The sequence below is a fragment of the Pelobates fuscus genome, chromosome 1, assembly GCF_036172605.1.
Source record: "Pelobates fuscus isolate aPelFus1 chromosome 1, aPelFus1.pri, whole genome shotgun sequence".
NCBI lineage: Eukaryota > Metazoa > Chordata > Amphibia > Anura > Pelobatidae > Pelobates > Pelobates fuscus.
This window is the reverse complement of record NC_086317.1, coordinates 430,465,639-430,486,129: the sequence shown is the minus strand read 5'-3', so window position 1 is coordinate 430,486,129 and position 20,491 is coordinate 430,465,639. Positions and strand designations below refer to the sequence as shown.

The 20,491-nt window shown below is 43.3% G+C and overlaps 1 protein-coding gene across 6 annotated transcripts in view; it reads left to right on the top strand.

Moving 5' to 3' along the window:
- Positions 1 to 20,491, top strand: part of NBEA (neurobeachin) — a 520,018-nt gene that overhangs the window by 324,027 nt on the left and 175,500 nt on the right. For all 6 annotated transcript variants that reach the window (XM_063429275.1, XM_063429259.1, XM_063429266.1 and 3 more), the window contains one exon: positions 1,976 to 2,100. In XM_063429275.1, coding sequence (XP_063285345.1) covers positions 1,976 to 2,100 — 125 coding nt within the window. The remainder of the gene's footprint in view (positions 1 to 1,975; positions 2,101 to 20,491) is intronic.

Sequence of the window (20,491 nt, the reverse complement as noted above, 5' to 3'; positions counted from 1 at the left end):
TGGAACATCTCTGGTACTGAAATGTGACTGGAGAGGGTATTGTATGCAGTGAGTTCTGTTTGTCTGCACAGTACCATAGACCTGTCATAATCCAACTTTATAATAAGCAGTGCCCTATACAATAGGCCTGCACAGAAATGGGGAATAATCTTTATAAAATCAATAATGTCCGTACCGTGCCCAACCCCAGGACATACAAGACACGGAATGATCACAAAAACAGGTGACCGACCTGGTTAAGGAGTCACGATGACATAGACGCCGAAGGTGTCTGACAAACCACTCAGAGGAACACACGACCATACAAGCACGACGCACCCACGCAGACACGAGGGATCACAAACCCCATACATGCAGACCACACCAACGGACCGCTCCACATCACCGGGCACCAAAGTGGGGTTGCATACGCAACCTCACATATGACAATGGAGACATTATACCCTGGTACCAGAGCACAATGGAGTAGACAACCGGCAGGCGCACCACACGACACAGAACCATGACGATAGACACTTAAGCCGGAGGGGACGGGAAGTGTTTCGTACTGACTAAACGAAAACCACGCAACACACACCACACATGTGCCACGCACGCACCGGAGGAGACACTACCAATGGCCCAACTCACGTGAACAAAGCCATAGAGCCACCACAAATTACAGCGTCTAAGGTAACTAAAACACCCCAAACAGACGCATTTATCCATGCAACGTAGCGAAGGGCTACGCCTGACACTATTACAGGTATAGGCAGACACATACCGGGAAACGCCCTAAGGGTCGCTACAGACCTGCACTCGTACTACCATGTCTCTTACTAGTGATACTTAACCACTACGCTTCTCTCCACGATACATACACCAGCACAGCGATTATTCAAGAGCTGTTAAGTAACACACAACTGAGTCATGCAATGGCCGTCAAGCACCAGCTAGATACTATAAGTTGATTACACCCACGAAGTTTATGATGTAAAAAATGTTTGTGATGAAGCCTGTACATGGCTCTGTTTATTAGTGCTGATGCATAGTTTATTTGCCCTAATCTACCTGCTTACTTCTTAACGGCCAACGAGCACTTAGAGGATATTCGCCCGAAATTGTTACCATGTTAAACGCTACACAATATTTGACAGGGTCAAAGAGCCTCTGCGCAGGCCACAACCTGTGGACCCGTTCATGCAAATATAACCAGGCCTCTGCGCAGGCACTGACCTGCTTTTCGAACACTACGTTAGCAATGCACTATGTTAGGAATCCATTAACCTAATTTAACAACTAAGAGTATAGGACGCAAAGCAACGAACTGTGAACAAAAATGTTACGCTGAAAAGCCCTCTGCGCAGGCAACCAAATGTTTACACTGTTTTAAACCGATGCTCATGCCCCTGCGTGGGCAATCACTTGCTTTGGTGTTTTACAAATCAGTTTGATACATGTATTTATATTGTGAACACAATAAAAATATTCAAAACAAATCAATAATGTAAACATCAAGATCAGCTTGCCACCACTTGGACAGAGCTACATTTAGTCTTTAGGGTCATTGGAGAAGTTTCAGGGTCACCTTTTCATCCACCGTGTTCTAAACTTCTAACCAAACCAGTCATTTGTCTATATTGTTATTTTGGCCATTCTGAATATGGTGGCTCTCACTAAGCAATATGTTCGATGGGAACACTAGGCCAATGATGGGCAACGTTGGTACTGTGTTTTCGCTGATGCCAGCTGGCCGTTTGACTGTAATCATCATAAGAAATGTATCTTCCAAACATCACAAGGACAAGTTGGGCCAACCCTTTGCTCCGACCTATGGAAATGCGTCTTATGTGATTTATGCCTAATTTCCCACTGATTTCTATTAGTTTAATTTCTTTATCTTTATATGAAATATTTTCAAATAATGGTAAAACAAAAATGATTAGAAACTGTATTTTAACAAAGGCTAATGAGTTTTATATTTCTATTTTTTTAGCCAACTCCATGACTTCTGGCGGTTAGATTACTGGGAAGATGACCTTCGACGGCGAAGACGTTTTGTGCGAAATGCATTTGGTTCTACACATTCAGATGCAAGACTAAAATCTGCCATTGAATATGGTGAGTACCATTGTTATATAATTTGTTAAATGGCGCACTCCAAGTTAAAATAAATGTCTTCCTGTCAGCCTAATTAAATTGCAAGTTATGCTGGCTACTGAAATTAGAAATAAATAAACTTGATCCATGTCGCAATTCAGAAGACTTGTGTAGATTTTTGTTCCTCTTCCCCGTTTTGATGTACTGAACATACAGAGTCCGGTTTTTAAAACTTTGCCCTGACCCTTCTCTGTTTAAATATGTCCTTTTTTCACTGATGCTATTTCTATTCCTCGCAGTGATACTAATGAGTTGAATAATTTATGAGCTTGTCATGTGAAAAGGATTTGGTGCAGTTTGATGTACTTTCAGCGTCTGGGGCTGGAAAGTGATTAATAAAAGCGTTAGAGACAGTGGGATTTTTTAATTTTTTTTATATACATTTTTTTTTTCTTCATAGTCATTAATTCTCATTAATTTTCTTTTTTATTTACGCTTTAACACATTTTTGTTAGCATGTAAAAAGTACATTGGATTCCATTTTCAATTATTTTCACTTTCTCTTCTAATGACAGTTTGTTTTCAAAGAACAAAGCTACGCACAAGTCACCATGACCGCCGGCCGGATTGTTTTATTGTTCTGTTGCATTCGCAGCTGCTCTATGCGTGCGTTTCTTCTAGAAGTGTCTGGTAACTTGAGTTCCACATAATAACTTTCTAGACAGAGGGAAGTTCTTAGAAAAACTGAAGGCTGTGATAAAATATCGATCTCTGTTACAGCCGATTGCGGGAAACTTTTATAAATACGAAGATATTTAAAGGATTTGATGAAAGATCTAACTATCTCGGTTACAGCCGATTGAGGGTATTTTTTTGTATTTATTTTTTTATAAATACTAAGATTTTGAAGGGCTGTGATGGAATGTCTGTCTATCTCAGTGACCGCAGACCTTGTCATCCCAGATGATTCTAAGTTATCAGTGTGTCATAATACTCACCCAACCAAGTGGGGCAGGACATTTTTGCTTGTCTGCTTCTCTGTGACATATATCAAAATGAATCCTGAAATTAGCGATTTTCAAGTGATGTAGGGTTGGATGGGAACTTCTACTACTTCTGGCTCATAAATTAATCTTCTGGTTTGTTAACCCTATTTTGTATTGATTGACTTTACAGGCATGCTTTTAAATATATATGTATGTCTAAACATGCTTAAAATTTGTCGGTAGCAACTAAGGCTACCTATACAGTAAAATGATATGGTTTTCCTAAGTAACCAGAAAAAGTAATCTGAAACTCAGGTGTTTAATCACTTACCAACTGCTTGCAGTGATTTGATATCAGAATAGCAAAATAAAGTCAAGAAAAGCCCTATTTGAAAAGCAGTTGCATTGAAGAATTTTGCCAACTTGCAGTTATAACCTAGATTTTGCATCCCATCTGACCACATCTTACGGTTTATTTTTTAATGGATGGGGCTGTAGTGATTTGTGTGAACCTAGTATGTTTCATAGAGATGTCGCGAACATAACATTTTCCGTTCGCAAACGGTGAACGCAAATTTCCGCAAATGTTCGCGAACGGGCGAACCGCCATAGATTTCAATAGGCAGGCAAATTTTAAAACCCACAGGGACTCTTTCTGGCCACAATAGTGATGGAAAAGTTGTTTCAAGGGGACTAACACCTGGACTGTGGGATGCAGGAGGGGGATCCATGGCAAAACTCCTATGGAAAATTACATAGTTGATGCAGAGTCTGGTTTTAATCCATAAAGGGCATAAATCACCTAACATTCCTAAATTGTTTGGAATAACGTGCTTTAAACATCAGGTATGATGTTGTATCGATCAGGTAGTGTAAGGGTTACGCCCGCTTCACAGTGACAGACCAAACTCCCCGTTTAACGCACCGCAAACAGTCCATTTGCACAACCGCAAACTCCCCATTTGCACAAGGTTGGATACCAAGCTAGCCATGTCCCGTTCCTTGTCCTCACTGATGTCATTGAAGGTCTCTTCCTCCACCCAGCCACGTACAACACCAAGGGTCCCCGAAAGGTGACAACAAGCCCTCTGGGACGCCTGCTGTGTTTGGTCTTCCACCTCATCAAAGCCATCTTCCTCCTCTGACTCCTCTTCTTCAGACTCCTCTCTCTGCGTTGCCTCTCTCTGCGTTATTATAAGGTGTGTTAAGTAGTACTATTCCTATCAGTTTAATCCCTGTTACGTCCCCTATCAGGGGACGTGTATATGGCATCGATTTTAGAAACCGGGAGATGGAAAAAGATGCTTGGTTGGTCCTCCTACTTCAAATTTGGGGCACTGTGCGTGTAATCTAATGTGCCACCAGATAGGAGTGGTGTGTTAAGTAGTGCTATTCTTATCAGTTTAATCCCTGTTACGTCCCCTATCAGGGGACATGTATATGGCATCGATTTTAGGAACCGGGAGATGGAAAAAGATGCTTGGTCGGTCCTCCTACTTCAAATTTGGGGCACTGCGCATGCAATCTAATGTGCCACCAGATAGGAGTGATGTGTTAAGTAGTACTATTCTTATCAGTTAATCCCTGTTACGTCCCCCTCATCAGGCCTTTTTTAGTCGAATGTATCACCCACTGTCAGTCCCTTCAGGATCCATCCCTCATTTATCTTAATAAAGGTGAGGTAATCTAGACTTTTTTGACCTAGGCGACTTCTCTTCTCAGTCACAATACCTCCTGCTGCACTGAAGGTTCTTTCTAAAAGGACACTTGAAGCGGGGCAAGCCAGAAGTTCTATCGCAAATTGGGATAGCTCAGACCACAGGTCAAGCCTGCACACCCAGTAGTCAAGGGGTTCATCGCTCCTCAGAGTGTCGATATCTGCAGTTAAGGCGAGGTAGTCTGCTACCTGTCGGTCGAGTTGTTCTCTGAGGGTGGACCCCGAAGGGCTGTGGCGATGTGTAGCACTTAAAAAGCTCTGCATGTCCTCCATCAACAACACGTCTGTAAAGCATCCTGTCCTTGCCGGCGTGGTCGTGGGAGGAGGAGGATTACTTTCACCTCTTCCCCTGTTAGATTCCCGTTGTGCTGTGACATCACCCTTATACGCTGTGTAAAGCATACTTTTTAATTTATTTTGGAACTGCTGCATCCTTTCCGACTTGCGGTAATTCAGTAACATTTCAGGCACTTTCTGCTTATACCGGGGGTCTAGTAGCCTGGACACCCAGTACAGGTCGTTCTCCATCAGCCTTTTTATACGAGGGTCCCTCAATAGGCACGACAGCATGAAAGACCCCATTTGCACAAGGTTGGATGCCGAGCTACTCATGTCCCGTTCCTCGTCCTCAGTGATCTCACTGAAGGTATGTTCTTTCCCCCAGCCACGTACAACACCACGGGTACCAGATAGGTGACAACGAGCACCCTGGGATGCCTGTTGTGGTTGGTCTTCTTCCTCCTCCTCCAAGCCACATTCCTCCTCTGACTCCTCTTCCTCACAATCCTCTTCCAGCGTTGCCGCAGGTCCAGCAAGCGATGCTGATAAGGCTGTTTCTGGTGGTGATGGTGACCTCAACTCTTCCTCTTCACGCTCATCTACGGCCTGATCCAGCACTCTTCGCAGGGCACGTTCCAGGAAGAAAACAAATGGTATGATGTTGCTGATGGTGCCTTCGGTGCGACTGACTAGGTTTGTCACCTCCTCAAAAGGACGCATGAGCCTACAGGCATTGGGCATGAGCGTCCAGTAACATGGCAAAAAAATTCCCAGTTCCGCAGAGGCTGTCCTAGCACCCCGGTCATACAAATAGTCGTTAACAGCTTTTTCTTGTTGGAGCAGGCGGTCAAACATTAGGAGTGTTGAATTCCAACGTGTCGGGCTGTCGCAAATCAAGCACCTCACTGGCATGTTGTTTCGCCGCTGGATATCTGAAAAGTGCGCCATGGCCGTGTAGGAACGCCTGAAATGGCCACACACCTTCCTGGCCTGCTTCAGGACGTCCTGTAAGCCTGTGTACTTATGCACAAAGCGTTGTACGATCAGATTACACACATGTGCCATGCACGGCACATGTGTCAACTTGCCCAAATTCAATGCCGGCAACACATTTCTTCAGTTGTCACAAACCACTTTGCCGATCTCCAGTTGGTGCGGAGTCAGCCACTGATCCACCTGTGCGTTCAGGGCGGACAGGAGTGCTGGTCCGGTGTGACTCTCTGCTTTCAGGCAAGTCAACCCCAAGACGGCGTGACACTGCCGTATCCGGGATGTGGAATAGTACCTGGGGAGCTGGGGGGTGCTGTTGATGTGGAGCAAGACGCCGCAGCAGAAGAGGACTCAGCCGAGGAGGTTATGGAAGAGGATGGAGTAGGAGGAGTAGAGGAGGTGGTAGCAGGCCTGCCTGCAAGTCGTGGCGGTGTCACCAACTCCTCTGCAGAGCCACGCATTCCATGCTTGGCAACCGTCAGCAGGTTTACCCAATGCGCAGTGTAGGTGATATACCTGCCCTGACCATGCTTTGCAGACCAGGTATCAGTGGTCAGATGGACCCTTGCCCCAACACTGTGTGCCAGACATGCCATTACTTATTTTTGCACAATCGAGTACAGGTTGGGGATTGCCTTTTGTGCAAAGAAATTTCGGCCGGGTACCTTCCACTGCGGTGTCCCAATATCTACAAATTTTTGGAACGCCTCAGACTCCACCAGCTTGTATGGTAAAAGCTGTCGGGCTAAGAGTTCAGACAAGCCAGCTGTCAGATGCCGGGCAAGGGGGTGACTTGGTGACATTGTCTTCTTACGCTCAAACATGTCCTTGACAGACATCTGACTGTGGGCAGATGAGCAGGAACTGCTCAAGGCGAGAGACGGAGTGGCGGATGGTTGAGAGGGGGCAAGGAGGACAGCAGTGGTTGACGTGGCTGAAGATGCTGGACCAGGAGGAGGATGGCGGCTTTGAGTTTGTGTGCTGCTTGTACTCATGTGTTGATCCCATAGGTGTTTGTGATGTGCGATCATGTGCCTTCGCAAAGCAGTTGTACCTAGGTGGGTGTTGGACTTCTCACGACTCAGTTTCTTTTGGCACAGGTTGCAAATGGCATCGCTGTTGTCAGAGGCAGACACACAAAAAAAATGCCACACTGCTGAGCTCTCCAATGACTGCATTCTGGTGGTGGCAATAGCATTCGTTGATTGGCGTGCTGTCTGACTGACCCCAGGTGGCAATGCATGCTGTCTGACTGTGCCACTAGCTCCTTGTGACGACCTCCCCCTGCTTCCAACTCGTCTCCTCCTCCTCTCTGTCTCCCCATCTGAACTTTCCCCCTGTTATTCTTCTCTTCTAGCGGGCACCCACATGACATCCACGGACGCATCGTCATCATCAACTGCTTCACTTGTATCTGACAACTCAGCAAAGGAAGCAGCAGCGGGTACAACATCATCATCATCACACTGTACGTCCATGTGTGATGCTGCCTGACTGAGACATATCCCTGTTATCTACATCCTCTGGCAATAATGGTTGCGCATCACTCATTTCTTCCAACTGATGTGTAAATAACTCCTCTGACAGATCAAGTGAAGCGGCTGTGGTGCTAGTGTTGGTGGTGGCGGCAGGCGGGCGAGTGGTAACTTGAGAGGTGCCGAAGCTAAGCTGGAGGAGGATGGTGCGTCAAGGTTCCGAGCGGAAGCTGTAGAAGATTGGGTGTCCTGTGTTAGCCAGTCAACTATGTCCTCAGAACTTTTCGAGTTCAGTGTACGTGGCCTCTGAACACTGGGCATTATTCTAGGGCCAAAGGGAATCACAGCACCACGATCACGACGGCCCCTGCGGGGCGGCCTGCCTCTGCCTGTCATTTTTTTTTTCGATTAGTGGTACTATGCATGCAAACTACTGTGACAACAGATATGAGTGGCACTGTGCACTGGCAGAAGTTGGCAGAGTAGATGCTGTAGGCCTGACACACACACTTGCAGACAACTAACTGCTATTCAATCTATTACAGTCAAAATTGTATTTTTTTTTTTTTTTTAAATGTACACTACTGTTACACCAGATATGAGTTGCACTGGTGTGACACTGTGCCCTGGCAGGCCCTAAAACGCACACGTGTGAAGGAAACTGACTGCTATTATATTACCGTCAAAAAAGTTTTTTGTTTTTTTTAAATGCAAGCTATTGTGACACCAGATATGAGTGGTGGCACTGGGCAAGTGGGCACAGTATACGCTGTGAGCCTGACACACACGCTGGCAGGCAACTGCAATTAGATTACACAGGAAAAAAAAAAGCAGACTGATGTTCTAGCCCTAAAAAGTGCTTTTTGGGTTGCTGTCCTTACAGCAGAGATCAGATGAGTCCTTCAGGACTGTAGTGGACACTGAATACACTAGCCTAGCTATCGATTTCCCTATTAAATCAGCAGCAGCTACACTGTCCCTCCTCTCACTAAGAATGCAGCTTCCGGTGGGGGCGGGGCCTGGCCAGCATGGTGGACGGACGTGCATGAAGTGAGCTCCCTGCATACAGCCTGCAAAGTGAGTCCCACAGAGGGAATAATACCTTTGGAGGTTGCTCACTAAACACTTACCTGTTCCTGAACACCAGGGAGCTTACCCGATCAAGTTTGTAGCAGCCTATGACTACGCACTGTCCTGCGGCCTATCTGCTCTGGGGGTTCTGTGGCAGGGAGAAGCGGCCGATATCCCGGCCTGGAGCTCTCATCGTGTCTGCACCTCATATCTACAGCCCCGTTCCCCCCCCCTGGACCGGTGGGGGTTATCCCAGTCCCCACCAGGGAAAGGATAAAGTAACCCACAAGGCTAAATGGCCACTACTCACCCTGACAAAACGAGCCATCGTGTCACAGTTAAGATGGCCGCCACTCCGACAGAGCAATCAAGCCCACACTGGGAAGCTAAGTTCCATGCAGCCTTTGATGCTCTCTGTGCAGCCTTCTGGAATCTGATTGAATCACGGCAGAGGGCTTTGCTACTCACCTCACCTAGGATGGAAGAGACCTCCAGAGGTGCCCTAGCATTGTGCTCTCCTTCAGAACAGAGAGCCAGGGGGATGGCACGCCAACCAGCTGCCCACGACTGAACAGGACCGATCCCAGAACCTCACAGGTTACTTATACTGAAGCTGGGGGGCGACCGGTCATCTTCTTCCACAGTGGACTGGGCTCGGGGAGCAAGGGTGCTGATGCGCCGACCTGCTGACCCTCGTGGTCTGAGCGATCCTCTGGTGCACCCGGCAGGCGGTGGAAGCACTACTAAGCGGCACATGGATGCGAGTAGAGACGACCACTCTCTGAAGCATGTCAGAGGAGTTGGCTAAAACATCTCTGCTGCTGAGAATCTAAAATGCCCTTGTTATGAGGTGTAGTCAGTTGTCTAGCATTTAACAGCACCCACTAAGAGGATATTTAGTCTACTTATTTCTAGTTTTGATATTCTGATTCACACATGTTGATCTATAACTGGTGGTGTTAATCCCCTTACCCCTCTTCAGTTCAATCATGTGTATTCAAACTTACGAACACTCTCAACATGTCTGACGATTTCCCTATGCCATGCTTTTCACTTATATCAAGACAAGTTTACCTAGCATGATTGTTTTATATTTTAAAAATGTGCAGTTCCTCTTGACATTTTGTTTCATAACTCTAAGTCTGTATTCCAACGTTTTGCATTGCACCATATGTCATTGTCACTACGTGTGTGTTCACTGCAGTTCAAAAATAAAGAATTCCAGCTTCCGAATGAATCTAAAATGGATGCTGTCCAGGAGGTGGGAGGATCTGGGAGGGAGGGTCTGCTGCTGATTGGCTGGAATGTTTCTGCTGACTGTGAGGTACAGGGTCAAAGTTTACTCAATGATGACGAATAGGGGGCGGACCGAACAGCGCATATGTTCGCCCGCCGTGGCAAACGCGAACAAGCTATGTTCGCCAGGAACTATTCGCCAGCGAACTATTCGGGACATCGCTAATGTTTCATTTTCTTCAATGGCTTAGTGTTACTACAGCCCTCATTGTTGGTTATGATGCTAGGCGTCCTTGACCAGTACTCAGTAATAGGGCAGACCAATTCGCAATACTTTGCCCCAAGTTCCTACTGGGCTCCCTTGTGGTCCAATGACACGTTACAGAGCCACCATTTATTGCCTGAGAGCATCACCTGACCACTCAAAGCCAACAACTTTCATTCTGTGCATTGACCATAGCCAGCCCAGAATGCCCCTGGCAGCAGAAGGGCATTTACAGAGCTTTAAAGAGAAAATGCTGCATACACAGGCTCTCCGGGCACCACGATCCCTTCCGATCAATGATGGTTTGTAATATAACTTCCCAGGATGATTGATTGATTGTATTTTGTTTATTGTTACACCAAAAACTAAGTAACTAAAACTAACATAATTGACAGAAATTGTCACAGTGCCCAGATAGAAAATTAGAAAGGAAGACAAATCCTAATCTAAAACAATTGCAAACGTAAGCAAAAAGCAACGGTTTGTGTCGTAACAACATAATAAAATACATTAATCTGTTACAGTGCATCTGCATTAACTATGTTGCCATTGATTATCCATCAAAGCTTTGTGGGTTTAATCACTAAATATTAAATTTTGCATCCATCATACATTTTATAAGTGACACATAAATAGCAGTCGTAATATGCATGTTGTTATTTGTGGTTCTGAAAAAGATCTACAAAATAGAGATACTCCAAAAAAGGCAACACATTTTCTAGTAGCCCATACTTTGTCTTATATCTCTTGATGGAATTGGAATTTCAATGAAATTCCAACACAATGGTTATTAGCTTTTCATAACAATTTTATATTTTATGAAATGCTCAGATTTTTTTGGGTGGGGGGTGGCAAAGCCACTTTAAAGGACAAATGTTTGCAACTTATTACATTTAAAGGGAAACGGTCACCTTAAAACTATTTTAGTTTAAAATAAAAATCATGTTGTCAAGTTTTTTTATAAACAAAGTTTTATGTGAAAAATGTGAAGAACTCATCCCTATCCTTAGCATATCACAGGATCCTTCAGCCATATGCATGCACCTTGTGACAGACCGTGTTTGAAAACCAATAGTCTCTATGGTCCTCCATAGTTCACTTCCTGCACAGAAACAGGGTAGACGATAGGCATACACTCTTTTCATAAACTGTCTCAAGGTGAGCTGTGTGTGTGTGTGTGTATATATATATATATATATATATATATATATATATATATATATATATATATATATATATGGCTGATGGATCCTATTGGCTAAAGGTAAGGATGCGTTTTTTTCTAAATATATATATATATATATATATACTTCATTTTTTTTTTTTTTAAACTACTATCTTTGAAAACTTGATGAAAGGACTATATTATTAAAAAATAGTTTTGAGTTGTCCTTTAATGAAACTTGACGTTTTTTCTAAAAAAAAAAAAAAAAAACAAAAAAAAACATTTATATTAATGGCAGTTGTCCTTAAAATCTGAAATTCCCTGGACGTGTCTCCCCAATTCTGGATAATCAAGAGTGTTTCTAAAGATAGTGACATTTCCTGCTGTAGATGGCCTTACTGGGCACAGTATTGTTACTTCACGTGCAGGAGCACATTTTATCCGTTTATTTTCTTTACCAAATTGTCAGATATCACTTAGTTTGCGAATAAACTGTACTGAAATATTAATGCACAGAGTCCAAGTCAGCAATCTCCTCTGTGTCAATGATTAAAGACATCAGCTTAAGTAAGTCTGAAGTGCATTTCAGGAGAGTGCAGCAAGCTCCAGTCTAGCAAAAACACAGAGCAAGGATGACAGAGTTAATCAGCTATTTCTCTGGCAGTAAAAAGGTATACCAGGGACTGCGGCTGACACAGATCTCACACTCTGGATATCTGCCTGCTTAGCGCTTTATGACCTTGAAAAATATTTTTTTATTATTTATTATTTTACACCAGCAGCAGCTAATCTATACCCAAATCAGTATAGATGGGTGCATTCGTGAACATGCTGCAGATAGGGCAATGGGTAAATGCAATCTCCCTTACTGGAAAAATCATCTGTGTGTCAAAATGTGCTACATCTCTGGTTTCCTGGATAGTATGTGTAACCCTTTGGGTGCCAGCAGTGTATACGACCATTTCATTGCAATACATCGCACCATTATTCAGGTGATCAAAGTGTTATATCCTTGGAATACCAGAGACACCTCAAATAAGTTGCATATTTCTCTCTGAAATCCACAAATAGAATGCCAATTATATTTTATGTTTGATTCGTCCTCAAAAACACAAATCAGATATATTTATTAGTATTATAATATTATATACTATATATATATTATTAAATATCCCATGTGTTATCAAATATTTATAAATATAGGCTAAATCTTACTGATTATTTTGAAATTAAATATAGCCAGACCAACAGATATGCATTATATGTACATCATATGGATTGATAAGTAAAGATTAAGTTGGCAAACAAATTGCAAGGCTTAGTATAAAATAATCATGTAAGATATTCCCAAATGTATGCAACACATACATGCTTATTTTAAGACCATCACAGATATATGCTCTTGATCTTTATATGCTAAAAATCAGGCAATGGTTACAGAAACAGAATCAGTACAGCGGGCTCATCTCCAAATCTTTTCTGTATTGCTGTAACCGTCACAATGCCATTATCCCTTATCTTGATGGATAAAATGTAAACAGGTTATAGAGTTTGGGGATGGACTGATCTAGTTGAACATCTATTTTATAGGGCTATAGGACAGAAATCCAGTGGTCATAACAGCGCAGGTGTCAAAATATTTTATAATAAGTTTTAAATAATCTGACTATTACTGTTATTTTCTTTTGATAAACTACAGTTATTTTATTATTTTACTTACCGGTACATCCTACTCTTAAAGATACAACAGTAACTATTGATATATCTGTCTTCATGTTTAAAGTTCTGAAAGCTAATCAGTACCTTGAGTTTGCTTGACTTCAAAGGGACACTTTAAGGACAAAGCACCAAAACTGCCATTAAGAGTCGAATCACTTTGTTTATACATCCCTAGTCACACCTCCCTGCATGTGACTCACTCAGCCTTCCTAAACACTTCATATACAGAGAGATCTAATTTTTAAACCATTTATTGCACATTCTTTTTTTTTTCCTTATCTCTTCCTCTGTTAATAGCATTCTAGACCACTATGTGTGATTGAAGTTCATTTTACAGAGACCGTAAGGTCTTCTAAAGTAAATATATAATGTAATATCTGATTGAGAATTAAACATTTTTCTTCATGGTGGCTTTGTGAGTCACATCCAGGAGAGGTGTGGCTAGTACTATATACATTTTGTGATCTAACTCCTAAATGGCAAAGAATTGAGCTGTAGGAATGCTTAGGCATGATGTATACACCATAACCACTTAATTAAGCTAAATTTGTCTTCGTACTTAGTGTCCCTTTAAGCTAATAATACCCCACTCGTCCCCTGTGTATGAGCTCATTGAGAGTAAAAACGACTTTATGATGCAACATGGTACCTGTGCACAAGAAACCATGCCTGTCCAGGCATTCTAGCTTTCAATTAACGTTAAAGGGCAACTCCTAGCACTTTAACTACGTATGCCCCTTGCGTATATTATGATGCAGGAAGCCATCCTGTCCAGTCTCTCAACATTTGTTACATGGATTACAGTGACTCACAAGTAAAAATGAGGATTTGCAAAAAAATAATTTTTTCTTTCTTCTCCGCAGTTAATTATAACATATCACAGTACCTTGAGCACAGTTTAAGGTCATATCTAGAGCAGAATACTGCTGAAAGCGGCTATTTCAAATTCTGGATAAATAATGACTGTCAAATACAAATTGAGGAATGCTTTATGGACCCCTGAAAATTCCGAGCGGTCTATTAGTAGTCCTGTCACTATAAAGAGTGCTCTCCATTCGCTGTGCTTTCTCTGCGTTACGCAGGGCTACCTCCAGTAATCAGAGTATATTGTCAGCCCTCCCAAGCTGCACAAGCATGAAATGAAAAACGTGTTTGTATTGATTCTGCTTTTTTCTTAATTGTGTCCTTTATGTCCTGGTGAGCACTAGCTGTTAATTTCCGCGGGTCATTTTCTTATTAATGAGTGTGGAGCGTTTATTGGGTTCACTACTGCACTCCTGGCATACTGGTGATGCTATACAGAACTTAGTGCCCTTTCTTGAAGCAGTTATTGAGTTAAAGGCACAGTTATCATTCTGGCTGTTTGAGTCCTGACACGTCTACATTTAGCAACTACTACATTAAACACATTCACATAGATTGAGTTTCAAGTTAAGATTTGTTTAAAATTAATTTAAACCCTCTTAATATTGGCATATTTTGAAGTACTGGAAACTTTGTATTCTGTTGTTACAGTCCAGCATAAGTTCTAAATTTCGTTTTTATTTTGTATAATCTTTTCAAACCAAAGCCTGGCGAATTAATAATCCTGACTGAATGTCTATCTAATCTATCTAATCGATATAATCTATCTATCTAATCTATCTAATCGATATAATCTATCTATCTAATCTGTCTGTCTATCTATCTATTTCTATCTATCTAATCTATCTAATCTAATCTGTCTGTCTGTCTGTCTATTTCTATCTATCTAATTTTATCTATCTATATCTATCTATCTAATCTGTCTGTCTGTCTGTCTATCGTACTTACATATCTGAGATTTGTATTTTTTATTTAAACATGAAAATATGTATTTATTCGGGAGTTATTTCTGTAAGTTTGGAATCTCCTAATTACTTCGTCTATTAAAAAAGCACTGACAGCATTCTTTAAAAAGTGAAAACACTATAAAATGATAGGAGGGTATGTGTACAGAAATAAATATTTCATATTAATCTTCATTTCAAATAGAGATGAGCTTGTGGCATTTAATATAAAATTGCATGCTGGAAGAAGTTCAAATATGTGTGTGAAGCAGTCCAGATATGCGTGTGAAAGTTACTGATCTGCTGCTTTGCCATCCTTTTTAAAGACGCTTTGGATTTTAGACAAATGTAGGTAGTGTCAGAAAAAAATACAACATAGTTCAAAATAAATGGAGCACTATAGGGTTAGGAATACAAACCTGGATTCTTAATGCTTTAGTGTCCCTGTTTACATTACCCACCCTCCTGGTACGCTCTAAAAACTATTTTTAAAAAGCTGTTTACTAGTCTTTTCCTTTGTGCTGCTCAACTCTCCACCTCCTGTGATATCACAGAGGAGTCCTGGCCTTGTTCGCGATGGTCCAATCCAGTGCTCCACATAGAGGTGCATGAACGACATCATTGAATTAAAGGGACACTGTAGGCACCCAGACCACTTCTGCTCATTGGAGTGGTCTGGGTGCCAACTCCCACTACCCTTAACCCTGCAAGTGTAATTATTGCAGTTTTTCATAAACTGCAATATTTACATTGCAGGGTTAACTCCACCTCTAGTGGCTGTCTATTAGACAGCCACTAGAGGTCACTTCCTGGGTTCTAGCACAGGTTTCCTGTGCTAGAGCGTCGCTGGACGTCCTCACGCTGTGTGAGGACCTCCAGCGTCGCTCAAAACCCCATAGGAAAGCATTGAAATGATTTTTCAATGCTTTCCTATGGGGAGACGTAATGCGCATGCGCGGAATTTCCGCGCATGCGCATTAGGTCTCCTCGGCCGGTGAGCGAGATTAGTCTCGCCCACCGGCCGACGTAATCACTAGGAGGAGCGTCGCGGAGGCGGAGACAGCGGCGAGGGACATCGCCGCTGTCCCAGGTAAGTCACCTAAGGGGTTTTCACCCCTTCAGTAACCGGGGATTGGTGGGTGGGAGGGAGAGGGACCCTCCAGTGCCAGAAAAACGGATCGTTTTTCTGGCACTGGAGTTTCCCTTTAATGCTTTCCTACGGTGGCTTCTGCGTCACATGGCACTGTTTTACTTGGTTAGTGATGCAGACGTGCCTCTAATGGCTGTTAGAAAGACAGCCACTAGAAGTAAATTTAATCCTTCAATTAAATTTACATCACAGGGTTAAAAAGGCTGGGTGACATTAGTGTCCCTTTAAAGCTTTAGTATTGGTTATTCAAGAAAAGGCGACTGAATAGAATACACTGCATCATATTGGGATCTGTCTCTGATTCTGTACACTGTGATCCGTGTCATTGATTCTGTACACTGTGATCCGTGTCATTGATTCTGTACACTGTGATCCGTGTCATTGATTCTGTACACTGTGATCCGTGTCATTGATTCTGCACACCGCGATCCCTGCCTCTGATTATGCACACCGCGATCCCTGTCTCTGATTCTGCACACTGCGATCCCTGCCTCTGATTCTGCACACCGTGATCCCTGCCTCTGATTCTGCACACCGCGATCCCTGTCTCTGATTCTGCACACTGCGATCCCTGCCTCTGATTCTGCACACCGCGATCCCTGCCTCTTTTTCTGCACACCGCGATCCCTGTCTCTGATTCTGCACACCGCGATCCCTGTCTCTGATTCTGCACACCGCGATCCCTGTCTCTGATTCTGCACACCGCGATCCCTGTCTCTGATTCTGCACACCGCGATCCCTGTCTCTGATTCTGCACACCGCGATCCCTGTCTCTGATTCTGCACACCGCGATCCCTGTCTCTGATTCTGCACACCGCGATCCCTGTCTCTGATTCTGCACACCGCGATCCCTGTCTCTGATTCTGCACACCGCGATCCCTGTCTCTGATTCTGCACACCGCGATCCCTGTCTCTGATTCTGCACACCGCGATCCCTGTCTCTGATTCTGCACACCGCGATCCCTGTCTCTGATTCTGCACACCGCGATCCCTGTCTCTGATTCTGCACACCGCGATCCCTGTCTCTGATTCTGCACACCGCGATCCCTGTCTCTGATTCTGCACACCGCGATCCCTGCCTCTGATTCTGCACACCGCGATCCCTGCCTCTGATTCTGCACACCGCGATCCCTGCCTCTGATTCTGCACACCGCGATCCCTGCCTCTGATTCTGCACACCGCGATCCCTGCCTCTGATTATGCACACCGCGATCCCTGCCTCTGATTCTGCACACCGCGATCCCTGTCTCTGATTCTGCACACCGCGATCCCGGTCTCTGATTCTGCACACCGCGATCCCGGTCTCTGATTCTGCACACCGCGATCCCGGTCTCTGATTCTGCACACCGCGATCCCGGTCTCTGATTTTGCACACCGCGATCCCTGTCTCTGATTTTGCACACCGCGATCCCTGTCTCTGATTCTGCACACCGCGATCCCTGTCTCTGATTCTGCACACCGCGATCCCTGTCTCTGATTCTGCACACCGCGATCCCTGTCTCTGATTCTGCACACCGCGATCCCTGTCTCTGATTCTGCACACCGCGATCCCTGTCTCTGATTCTGCACACCGCGATCCCTGTCTCTGATTCTGCACACCGCGATCCCTGTCTCTGATTCTGCACACCGCGATCCCTGTCTCTGATTCTGCACACCGCGATCCCTGTCTCTGATTCTGCACACCGCGATCCCTGTCTCTGATTCTGCACACCGCGATCCCTGTCTCTGATTCTGCACACAGCGATCCCTGTCTCTGATTCTGCACACCGCGATCCCTGTCTCTGATTCTGCACACCGCGATCCCTGTCTCTGATTCTGCACACCGCGATCCCTGTCTCTGATTCTGCACACCGCGATCCCTGTCTCTGATTCTGCACACCGCGATCCCTGTCTCTGATTCTGCACACCGCGATCCCTGTCTCTGATTCTGCACACCGCGATCCCTGTCTCTGATTCTGCACACCGCGATCCCTGTCTCTGATTCTGCACACCGCGATCCTTTCTATTTACTCCTCCCCAAAAAAGGATGGGCTAGGCAAAAAATGTCTTCCTCACTGCTAAAACACAATATATATTACATGCAATAAGGCATACATTGCAAATATTAAATTAATGAAAGCATGGATTAAAGGTGTTAATTGGGCTGGTCAAGTAAAAACCCTTCCGATTATAATTGTTTTTAAAACTACTGGTTGCGAATCTGCTTTTAAATCGACTCATGTAACATCTGCAATACTGTAATCATTTTAATGTGATAATTGATTTTATAATTGTATGTTAGAATTCCAATGTTTTGGGTATTTATTTTTTTTTTATATATAGTTAATGCAAGATTACACCGGCCCATGTATCATTTACGGGTTAATAGCTTGTAGAGATTATAGATCATCTGACTATTTGAATGATGCAGGCTTAATGTTTTTGGTAAGATAATACTCTTTCTGGTGCACCCCATAGATTGACTAATCTTGTTTAATGTTCTTTAAGAATAATCCTGTTGAAGTTTCTAGGAGCCAGTCTTATTTATGTTCTTCTAATATTCTCATGTCTACTATTCGACTGCCTTGAAAATCTTAATGTAGCCATCTGATTGGTGTTACTCTGTTTACATATGGAGTAAATTAAAATAAATGGAGATCTGAACTGCGGGTTTGCATTTTTGGACTGTACGTGAAATCTGACCCGCTTAAACCTTGGATGTTCTCACGAACTCTCGCAGAGCTGCATTTATAGATTATTGCACATTAATGTCATCGCTTGCAATGTTATCCTGAAGAGGATGTTGTCAAATTGCTGTTGTAGATATAGGAATGTTTTATAGATTATCCTAAGTGCTAGTTCGCTAAATGAGGAGTTATGATCAAATGCATCACCAGAAACTCCTGTCTTAGAAGGTGTCCGTTTTATGGACACGCATCCTAAAGAGCGTCAGCTCATCTTGAACAAATTACGGCGCCCTATTTTTAAGAAGTCAAATAATGCCATATTGCAGGATAACCTTTTGTTACGTAGCATAAAAAAATATACTTACAGTAGTATCATATCTCCTTTTTTATTTTTTGCCATATTTATTCCTTGAAATAGATTGCCAGATGTTTGGAAACTGAAGATTTCCTGTCAGTACATTTAGGTAACACTGTGATGAGGTTAACTTTGCAATCGGCCAGCCTTTCCTAAAGATGAAAGGCAACAGTGTTCTGCATAAATTGCCTTATCTGTAATTCGGTATGGCATTTCAAGCCGCAGAATCCAATTGAAACGCAAATGGCTTGCATTTGCAACGAGGAACATACAGAAGCATTCTGATTTAGGAAGTGCTTTGTTTATGTTTTCAAATGGCTGTTTCAGTGCAAGAGGGGACAATGCTCTATTGCTTCACTGGCACAGAAAGGGTTAATACAATACGTGATAGTTCCACTCTCAGCTGTGTCTCATGCTTAAAATGTTTGTTGGGATTTCATTACATAAATTATTTTTAATTGCTGACCTTAACAATAACACAGTTGTATTTTGTCAAGTGGTCATGTGATACAAAAAGATGTCAGGAATAGCTTAATGGCCTAAGCCGGGGTAGGCACGCATTGGCACTCCAGGTGTTGGAGACTACATCTCCCCTGATGCTTTGCCAGCATTATGGCTGTAAGAGCATTATGTGAGATGTAGTCTATAACATCTGGAGAGTTAAAGGTTTCCTACCCCTGTTGCAGGTTGTTGCCAGAGCAGCAAAAATATTAAATCAAATGTACTGATATAAAATCTATTGAGCAAAGAAAAAAAACTGATGGGTTTTTAATGTTCTTTGTAGTTGGGATAGCCATTTAAAGCAGCAAGCCTGTGCTAATAAGAAATCCATATGTAATATGCTAAGAGTCCTAATATGACTAGCCCTTATATTATTGTATGCATATCAGATTACTGCAGATATATCTCAGTAGGTTAAGCATTCTACTATAGTCTGTTCAGTTATCAGTTACTGGCAGAGATATTATTATTAAAAGACCACTCTAGGCACCCAGACCATTTCAGCTCAATTAAGTGGTCTGGGTGCCAGGTCCCTCTAGGGTTAACCCTGCCTGCTGTAAACATAGCAGTTTTAGAGAAACTGCTATGTTTACATTAGGGTTAATCTAGCCTCTAGTGGCTGTCTCATTGACAGCCGCTAGAGGCACTTTTCACTGTGAGAAGACACCAGCGTCCATAGGAAAGCATTGAGAATGCTTTCCTATGGACTGGCTGAATGCACGCGCCCGATGACGACCGAAGGAGAAGGAGGCTCCCCAGCGCTGAGGGAGCCCGGCGCTGGAGAAAGGTGAGTGTTTAACCCCCTTCAGCCCAGTTGGAGTGGAACCCTGAGGGTGGGGGAACCCTCAGGGCACTATAGTCGTTTTCCTGGCACTATAGTGGTCCGTTAATGCATCATTCCAAGTGTGCTTTATGGAACTTTACAGGAGAGAATCACTGTGCAGTGTAGGGATAGTTGTGGCACACAATATTAAACATATTTTGTGAAAAGTATGAAAATGTTTAAATTGTATTAATGTTAATCATTAT